Genomic DNA, 9,875 nt, shown 5'->3' with positions numbered 1-9,875 from the left:
TGCCGTAACTGGCAGTGACGGGCACTGAGGGCTCTCAGGAGCACAGCTGAAGGCAGGAGCTCAGGCAGTGATCCCCATCCTCAGAGCAGATGTCTTAAGCTCTAGCTGGGAATAAACAGCTGGAACACACAGAGATTTGGAAATCAAATTCTGCCGCTGTACAAATATTTTTGGTAATGAAAATAAACAAATACATGGGAGCACCATGCTGCTTCCTGCTACTATGCTTCTAGGAGGAGACAAGCTGCCAGCGAGCAGAGAGCCTGAGCAAGACCCGAGTGGGTGACATGAAAGGGATGGCTCACACGACGCTGTTCATTTCCAGAGGCCACACAACGGTCCAGCCTTGCAGGCCAGCCAGTACTGCTGAGGCAGAAAATGCTGCCCAGCAGCGGTGCCTCGGTGCAAGGAGAGTCACAGCACCTCTCCAATAAAAGACCCCTCATGCCAGCTATTCCACCAGGTTCCTGTGGGGACCCACAGCCCCATGGGATGCTCCACGTTGGCACTTTGTGTGCCTGTCAGGGCAGGAGCTGTCACTCCTGTTCCTCGGTGCTGAGCTGTCTGTCCTGCAATGTCTGTTCCTTCCCACTGACCACAGCCACAGGGAATTCACCACCCTTTGGGAGAGCTACTGGACTCACTGGGCACAGATGATTTACCTTCCAGCTCCTCTGCCAGAGGACTCTCAAAGCAAAGCCACTGCTGGGGAAGCAGGTTCTGCTCCAAAAGCCTGCACTGATCCCATAGGATTTGAACTTGTGGTTCTTTGGCAGTCAAAACAGAAAAGTGCTGCTTCCAGTAAAGAAGCATCTCCAGCCAGCACCAGCAACACTTTCCAAAACCCAAAGCACTTAGATCTGCCTGTAGCTACAGCAAAGATGGTCTTATTGGACAGAGGGAAGACAAGAAGGCTGCAGGGGTCGTGTGCAAAGCCTATGACTGCTCCTGTACCACAAAATAAATGAGGGCATGGCTGGAACAGAATGTCCATGCTGCAGCACATAAACAGAGATGTTCCTTGCAGCACAGAGACTCAGAAGTCATGTGTATCTCCAAGCTCTCTGCTTACTTTTACCTCAAACTACAAGGCCACTATTTTTTTAACAATAAATGTTTAAGAGAGAAGAAAGCAACAGCAGCTCAGCAGAGAGCTGTTGGGAGCTCTGTGCTCTTGTGCAACCAACACACTGGGCTGCTTCCCACCCCTGGATCCAGAAATTGTCCTGTGGTTACTCTGCTCTAAGCCACACAAATAATCATATCCTCTTCTGCAGACCCTGGGAATAATGGGAGATGAGAGACGCCGTGGTACTCGGGTGCTTGTGGCTTCCTTCCCGTCTGCCTCAGCTAAGTGAATTAGCTTTCGCTTTTGTTTCAGGAAAATTAGGGGAATTACAGAAAAGGAGTAACAATACATTAAAAATATTGGCTAACAAGTGCCATGTCCCAGTCTAGCTAGAAAGTTAAAAAGGAAATCAATTCTGGGCATTAACATCAGCATTTTCTGGATGCTGCAGTGATTGCACTGCTGAATTTACTGCTCACATCATCCCTGCCAAACACCCACGCGGACACATGACTCCAGCTACTCTTGCCATCCCCGTCAGGAGGACACCTCATGACCATCTACTCTGGTAACACAACATTCTCTGCCCTCTGTCAGGTGCACTGGGCCCAAGAAGCCCTGCAGGAGGTCTGATAGTGCACAGTGCCTCTCCAGTGTCCCATGGCAGCTAAAGCCCAGCATCTCCTGCTGCAGACTCGGCTGGAGTTGCCTGCTCGACACCTTCAGTTCTGCTGTGGGACTGCAGGCTCTGCCTTGTGAATCCTTCATGGAACACGTACACCAGGCCAGCAGTAACCCCCTGTGTTATCAGTATTAAAAGGCAAGGATCCTGTGTTAATTGCTTTTGTTGACTCACCCATGCAGAGCACTGAGCTTTGATCCAGTGTTACTGGGGATACCAGCAGAGAAGGCAGAGTCAGAGCACAGGGAAACCTCCTGGTGGTGTTACAGGACCAGATTAGGCACCCAAGAGTCGGCTGTTGTGGCTTTCATTCCTCTGAGAGAGAACAAATTCCATTCTTCCCTACACCCCCATCATGGGCGTCCTTTTACAGGTCAGGACTTGGCAGGTGCAAGGGGAAATCCTAGAAGGCTCCTGTGGTGTCTGGCCGTGCTGAATGTGGGACCTGCAGTGGTCACTGCCAGACAGGGCCTGGGGACACCAACCTCAGCTCGTCCCTCAGCCCATCCTGCACCTTGCATTTGGCAAGGGCACCTGGGGCAGGTATGCACCAGGGCAGGAAACCACGTAGCATTTATCAAAAACAGAAAATGAAGCTGCTTCGGGCAAAGGTTTCCATCTTCTGCTTGTCCTTTTTCCATTCTTTGGGAACACAGGACCTTATTTAACCCAGATGCTCTAAAGCCTCATTTGTACACTGTGCTACATCTTCCTAAATGCTTTTCCTATTGTATGATTATTACTTCACTTTTCTTGGCAGCACTGTTATCACAATTTGAACTTAGATTCAATAAAACCTTATAAAGACTCCTCAATAACCTTCATTCCTGTGCAGCGGCCCAGAGAGACAGAAAAGGGATTTTACTCAGGCAGATGGGCACAAATACAGTGACAAACACAACAGTGAACACTCGTGTGACAAACCTCTTTGCAGGTCACTTTAGGAATGAATGTATGAACCAGTGGAAGACAGTGGCTTTCTGCTTATGTTTGTTCACCTCACACAAAGTCAAGCATTGACAGAGAGGATCAGGAGCTCCCTCCTATCTCACTATTGGTTTCTGGGGGCCAACAACATTCCCAACTGATAGGACAGCAAGTTCAATCACAAATTCATATCTGAAACAATTAATTCCTTACAAGACCCCAAATTAAATGGCTGCAAAGTGCCAGAATCAATGCCCCAAAATGCGCAGCTGAGAGGAGACAGTTATCAAATGTGAGATGGTTCACTCACCCACAGACTCAGCATATGTCAAAAAAGGGACACAAATGGTACCAGAACTAAACTGACATACTGTATTTATTGCACAAATTTCCCCTAAAATTGGGAATGGTTATTATAATACAAGAGCACATCTTGGGAAATATATACAAAAACAGAAGAGATAACAAGTATGTACATTTTACCCAGCATTTTACAAGTACCACCATCTAAATAATTTAGAGAAAGCAAAAAATTGTCATAAAACATCTCTAAGAACTAAGAGGGAAAACATATGCAAGGTGTAAAATCTGTTCTTTTAAACAGTTTTTGTTCTTAGCAGCCCAGTGTTTGCCAATTGCAACAAAATCAAATTTGCTAATTTGTGTGCCTAGTACACTTAGGTTTCAGCCAGAAAATTAAGACATGTTAATAATGGAGATTGGGAATAGTGGAAAAAAGAAATCAAACATTAGTTTTCTAGTCACATAAAAGAACTGTGATATATTTAAAAAGTCAATGCTATATCCTGTAAAAATCCCTTTTCATATTATTCAACAAATAGACATAACGTACCACATTGTTCATGTACCCAAAAGGTTAACTCACAGGAAAACTCCCACCACGCCAGGGTTTTGGTTGTGTTCTGCCCACAACACTGCTGAGGGGTGCAGAGGGTGCTGCCATGCCAGGAGGGCTGGCACTGTGGGAGGATGACGAGGGAGCTGCATCCGTGGCTGCTCCGCCTGGGGCTGGCTGGAGGCATCATCAGCGCCATGCCCAGCTGGTGTTGGTACACCAGTAGGTACAGGGCTGGTACCTGTTGGTACAGGGCAGCAGAGAAGGTGCCAGCCAACAGCCACCTCCTTCTCCTCTCCTGTTAATGCTCACTGCAAGCCCTGCAAGGGCCCTTCTGGAGAGTCACGCCCATTTCAAAGTGACCCCAACAATTTGTGCAATAAGGAGGAGCAGTATTCTCCTGTAAGGATCATTATGAGCACAGTCCTGGGGGATGCCAGGGTGAGGGTGCAGCTGCCCAGCTCTCGGGGCACGTGCTGTGGATGACCTCACCCACAGAACCTCCCGAGGGACAGGCAGGAACCCTCCTCTGCCAGCCCCAGCAGCACAGACACCGCCAGGTCACCGCTGCCAGTCTGTGCACAACATGGTATCCTAACTACTGCCTACAGCACACATCCTAGCAAAGAGTTAAACATCCATGTTCTGAGTGCAATCCTATATTTCATTAGAAATGTGTTTACACAACTGGGCCCCTGTTTTGTGCTCATTCCAAAAGCCAGATGTAATATAATTGTGTGGCAAGGAAAGGACATTTGAAAAACGGGAGAAACAAATCCTTGGATCACATATTAAACAGGAGGTTTTCCCCTGCAGCAGTCAGCATTAGATTTTATATACAAAAGAGTTTCCAATGACACTGCCTGTATTAATGTTGGGGTCACTTCCTGATGTAGACTCAGTCCTACATTGAAGGGAGGAGTGGGTTTGCCACGTAGATCACCCAGACTGGGAACAGAGTTTTGGGTGACACATTTTAAGTAGTACTGAAAAACTACTCCTGGTGAATCCTGGCCCCAGAGAAGGAAGGGAGGAGAGTTCTGTCACTGACAGAGGTGGGGCAGGGATCTCTCCTATTGTTTTCAAGTTTATCAAATGGTTAAAATAGATTTGTACTTAAAGTAACTCTGCAAACAACAATAGCAGGCGTGCTGTACTATTGAAAAGATGATTACAGAATGATGTATTTATAGAAATTTTATAGAGTTTAGCGACCAAGTGAGTATGTGTCTGTTACTTGTGTGGATAATCCATGAATTTCAATATACTAAACCTAATAGATGAAAACAGAAGCTAAAAATCAGCAACATTAATTGGCTGCTAGGACAAATATGCAAAACAAAGCCTAGAATGAAGTGTCCAGTTAAACTGAGGTAGTAGAGCCTTCGAAAACATAATCCACCTCCCACTGTCTATTTACATTACTTACACCAGGTTGGGTCCATCAGCTACTCGTACAGCTATTGTATATACAACGACAAACCAGTGATGGCTGAGTAAAAGAGAAATGCTGAGAATAAAATAAACAACATTTCCCGCTGGTAATTACACAAGTGAGTAGAAAAGGGATTAGAGTCATCTGCAGCAAGGGTATATTTGTCAAAAAATAATTTGGATATTACTACACTATGGTGTAATCAATGTTCATATTTTTGTAGAACGGTTTTAAAAAATGTATCAATTAGTTACCTGAGCAATTAAGGGTAATATTCTACTCATTTTGTCCCCAGTGCTTTGGTACAATTATTTCTAGTTCATTATTTCAATAGCTGACTGCTGTAAAAAGAATATGATGGTCCAAGATTTTATAGATCATAAAAAAGTTAGAGGTAATTGTCATGTCATTCTGGGGAACTCATGGGGAAATTTCAGCCAACGTTCTCTTTAGATTATTTTTGTTTTTAACATTTTGATTACGTTGAAGAAGAAAAGCATCATTTAGTATAAAGCAACATTTAAACATTATAAACATTTAATACTGGTTACAGCATCCAGCCAAGAATCTCCATCGCTAGTTTGTCTGTTGGCCTCTTCCTCCGTTCCCCCTGTCGCCCTCTGTCCCCCACTATTTCCTCTTCCCAGGAGAAAGATCATAAATAAATTCTGTAGCTGACTGTCATTAATAAGCTTCTTACAAAAAAAACCAGGCCCCTGCCCCGTTCTTCCTCTGGGAAGTATTCAGAATTGGACTATGACGTGGAAAAGTAGTTGTTTACAAATCATTGCAGCTTGAGAATTACAGATCCTAACGTGATCCTCATCAGCTGAAGCCCGGCTGAAGGCAGCTGCTCTCTTGTTCAGTTTATAGGGGTGTCTCTCAGAGCAGTTCTTCCTCCATTCCCCAGTCTAAGTCACAGTCAGCCATCATGGCAGAAACTGCTAAAAAATGCATCTCTTCAGCTTTGTTAAAATCTCCACTTTTCTGTGGTGGAAATCTTGGGCTTACTCAGTTTTCCTTTTTCCTTTCTTTATCCTTTTTTATAAACGGCCAAGTGGGAGAGGAGAAGTCTCCAACTGTTTGCACACTGTGCAGTCATATATGGAGGTGCTGCAGCTCAACAAGCAGTTTGTTTTACGTGCTGCAAAGAGAAAGGAGCCAGAACAAGTTGTCTTCCACTTTGCTTCCAGAGAGGCAAAAAGTCAAAGTCTGTGGCCTCTGGCATTTTAAAGTAGGATCTGGGCAACGTACGGAGAGTGAGTGCTCGCTACAGCTGCCAGCAAGGGGAGGTCGCTGGATTCAATCCTGAAAGGAAGCAGAAGAGTCATGTTTAATCCAGCCTGAAATGTCACTGGGCTGAACACGTGTCAGAACCCACACTGCCTGCTCAAGCTCCAGCACTTGTACTTGGGCCATGGGCTACACACTGCAGCTGCCAGATTGTTCCTCCCACCCCTCCAGATGTGCCTGCTCCCAGTGTCAGCACTGCCTGAGCTCCCACCTGGCTGGTGCATTTTTAACAACAACAAACTGGCAAGAAAGCAGATGGGAGAAGCAAAATCCCTGCCTAACTACAGAATAAGGAGAGTAATAGTTGGGGGACACAGTACAGGAACAGAAGACCAGCTAAAGCTGCCATGTCCAGCACCACACGTGCTCTGTGTGCCTTCCTGCTCACCCTGTACTCCTCTGCAACAAAACATAATCAGAGTCTTCCTATAAACACCCCTTAAATAGCTCCTCTGCCCATGCCCCACACCCACAGAGAGGTATTATGTGCCTTACATGACACAGAGTGTTTCCTGCCATGTAAGGAAAGTCAGCCTGGAGGAATCAGGTGCCCCATGTTGTTCAGTGACAACTGACCAACTAAGAAGGGAGTTTGATAAGCTCCGGAGTGCTGAGCCCCTCTTCCTGCCCACAGGGAAGACAGAAAGGCTGGGGGATCCTTGTGATGGAGCAATGGCTAAGGAGAAGCCTGAAGCCATGGGTAACTTAGGAGTTCTGGTCCCATTTAGGAATCCATTTTGCTGTGCTTAGGAAGGAGCCCAGGAGGAGGGTGTGGCACCAGGACACCCAGGGTGACACTGCTGGGAGGAGGTTGTGACCATACCCCAGCACCACGCCCAGCTCCTTGACGTGGACTCTCATCTGGCCCTTGAGATACTCGGACAGCATCTTGCTTTTGAAGTAGAGCTCCTGCAGCCGATCCTCCAGGTGCATCACACACTGAAAAGCAAAGGGAGTTGTGTCAGGGAGAGGACAGAACCAAACCTGAAAGCACAGATCCCATTCTGTTCTGTGGCCATGTCCAGGTCAGATATTCACTGGCAGAACTTTCATTTTTGAGCAGAAGCCTTTGGTTACATGTTAAACCAAAATTAATGAGGCAGCTGTTTTGATTAGAGTGGCATTTCAATAGGCATCACAAACAGCTACACCACAAGTTGCACTGGCTATGAATATAAACAATAGGCAGAGCCTTAAACATCTTTAACCTGTGAAGTTAAAGGGTGCTTCAAAACCATTGCCCTTGTGATTTCCATTTAGACTTACAAAGTTTGGAGATAAATTATGCTTGTAAAGCTGAAGAGTGGAATGAAGCAGGTTGGAGACGAGACTGGAGACTAACACTTCTTTTCCTAGTTTATTCTCAATCATTCGTCTCTGGCTACTGGCCACTTGCACTGTCCACTTGTCCGTGTCTGCAATAATGCAGACAGCTTCTGCAATGGGCTCGTCCAGAACAGGGTGCTAGGAACAAAAAATGAAGAGCAGAACCCTGAGAATGACAAATGATAGCAGTCTTTTCACAAAACTTCACCATCCTGGATAGCAGGATAGCATCCCAGATTGCTTCACCTAAAATACATCTGCCCACATTGCATTCCATCCATTAAAACCAGAGGGGGTTTGTGAGCAAGGCACAGTCTTAGAAGGATAGTGGATATTTTATCTTTTCTTACAGGCTTTAAAGCATGTCACTGGCTGACAGTTACATCTTATGGTATTTGACATAAAGAGTTATTACACATCTAAAGTGTATTTTAAACTCCTAAAACTGAAAGCACCTAAAGTCCAACTTGCTGTTTAGCGTGGCTGCGTTAACGAGGTATTCCCAGCTGTCACTGGTTTTCCTTCACGGGAGGCCAGCAGAGGGAGTCAGGAACCAAGGCTGTGCCTTGCCATTCCCCCTTGCTGGTGTTCCACCTCTCCAAAGCCAAGAAAAAGGGTTCAAAAAAGGGAGTATTTGGAAACCCACTGTCCTTCCCTAATGAATTTTCTGGATTGAACTATTAGCACACAGGCACTGGGATGCAGTTACTGTTTTAGCTAAAGATTAGCATAAAAATCTCTCTCCGGCTGTATTTTATGACACATCTGTGCCATAGCAGCAGGTGCCTCACACTGCTGCCTCTCTCACCTGAAGTTCAATTACACTTCCCAAACAACTTAAAACAAGCCCCTGGAACAACCACTCAGGGAGCAAAACTCATCCCCTGCCGGGCTGGGCACAGGGTAGGGGGACAGGCATGCAGAGAAGGGCCACAGGTCTAAGGCACATTGCTAAAGTGAGAAGTAGGGAAAAGGGGACTTTTTGGAAGGTCTCAGGAAAGTGGCTGCCTGGAAAAACACCAGTCTGTGTTTCCTTATTCTCTGGGGAATAAACTAAACGGGAGCAGATGTCACACTTTCAGTGACAGCCTGCTCTCTACTTCTTTCCTGGTAAAAGGGGGAGGAAATACCACACTTCCTAGTCATGCCCCAATTCATCTAGGGAAAAGCTGTTGTGGGCAAGAGATGATCTCCAGCATGTTAGAAGCATGAGTTCCCTTCAGACCATTATCTTTACACTGGTTTCTCCTTTTCCAGTGAAGACAGCACTACTGGCCACATGGACTAGCACCCTAAAGAAGGTGCAATGTCTCCAAAACGGTGAGCATTCCTGATGGAGAACACAGCCCATTGCACCAGCAGCAGCACACTGGTCAGACGTGCAGGGACAGAGGAGGGAGCAATGGAGCTTCTGCACCACTGCAGAAGGACTCTGTGCCCAGGAGGAGGCACAACCTCAGCATATGGGCGTGTTTAACATCATCCCATCAGCTGCCAAGCCTACAGGAGACAATGGTACAGCTCAGCACTGAGATGCTGATGATCTTCCCAGGGCACAAGCCTCCCAGCTGGCTTCAGTGGGAGTCTAAACTTTTGTGCTCTGGATTTGCAGTGCAATATCCACATTTTTCAGATATATTAATTGAGAGAGGAGAAAAAATTGGTAACCTGGGACTGGAGAAATCTGACAGGAGCTGTGACAGGAAATATTTCCACTTCCAGCAGGTTTGTACCTTCACAAACATTTATCTTTCCCTACTGTGAGAAATACATTTACCGAATATAGCTTAATTACCTGCACAGCATGAGACAAATCTGACACCAAACAGTGCCTCAGCTTTTCATCACTTCCTATTCCTTGCAAAACAAAGTCAGGGACGTAAGATGAACAGTAGCCTCCTAGTAAGGATCTTCCAAAATTGGCAATACTGGGCTGGACAGAGTTGACTTCAACTAACTTTGACCTGCAAGAAAGGCATATCAAAGAGATGTACAACAGTAAACAGCAAAGTCAGCTTACAGAGGTTGCATTTCTGGTTTTTTTCATATCTCTTCTAACTTGAAGTCAACCACTTTTAAAAAAGTTTACAATCAGCTTTTGCAGTCAGCTTATCACAGAAGCAGAGAATACAAGCCAAGATCACAACACACAATTAGTATTTTTTTCCAGACCACTGATCTCTCAACATTGTTGATATTCTTCAACAACCAGCAAGCTCAAGAGACACTTTTCCAACCCCTGATGCCAAGTTGGGCTATAGTCCTCCAAACATGTGACATGAGAAGA

General features: G+C 45.7%; 1 protein-coding gene across 3 annotated transcripts in view; it reads right to left on the bottom strand.

Annotated features, from left to right (window-relative positions):
- Window positions 1–3,036: 3,036 nt before the first annotated feature.
- Window positions 3,037–9,875, bottom strand: part of FNIP1 (folliculin interacting protein 1) — a 64,614-nt gene continuing 57,775 nt past the window's right edge. For all 3 annotated transcript variants that reach the window (XM_063413389.1, XM_063413391.1, XM_063413390.1), the window contains 4 exons: window positions 9,384–9,552; window positions 7,529–7,726; window positions 7,086–7,201; window positions 3,037–6,277 (listed from right to left, as the gene is read on the bottom strand). In XM_063413389.1, the coding sequence (XP_063269459.1) occupies window positions 6,199–6,277; window positions 7,086–7,201; window positions 7,529–7,726; window positions 9,384–9,552 (562 nt within the window). In that variant the 3' untranslated portion in view covers window positions 3,037–6,198. The remainder of the gene's footprint in view (window positions 6,278–7,085; window positions 7,202–7,528; window positions 7,727–9,383; window positions 9,553–9,875) is intronic.

The sequence above is a fragment of the Prinia subflava genome, chromosome 16 (assembly GCF_021018805.1).
Source record: "Prinia subflava isolate CZ2003 ecotype Zambia chromosome 16, Cam_Psub_1.2, whole genome shotgun sequence".
NCBI lineage: Eukaryota > Metazoa > Chordata > Aves > Passeriformes > Cisticolidae > Prinia > Prinia subflava.
The sequence above is the reverse complement of the archived record's forward strand: the minus strand, read 5'-3'. Positions and strand labels throughout refer to the sequence as shown.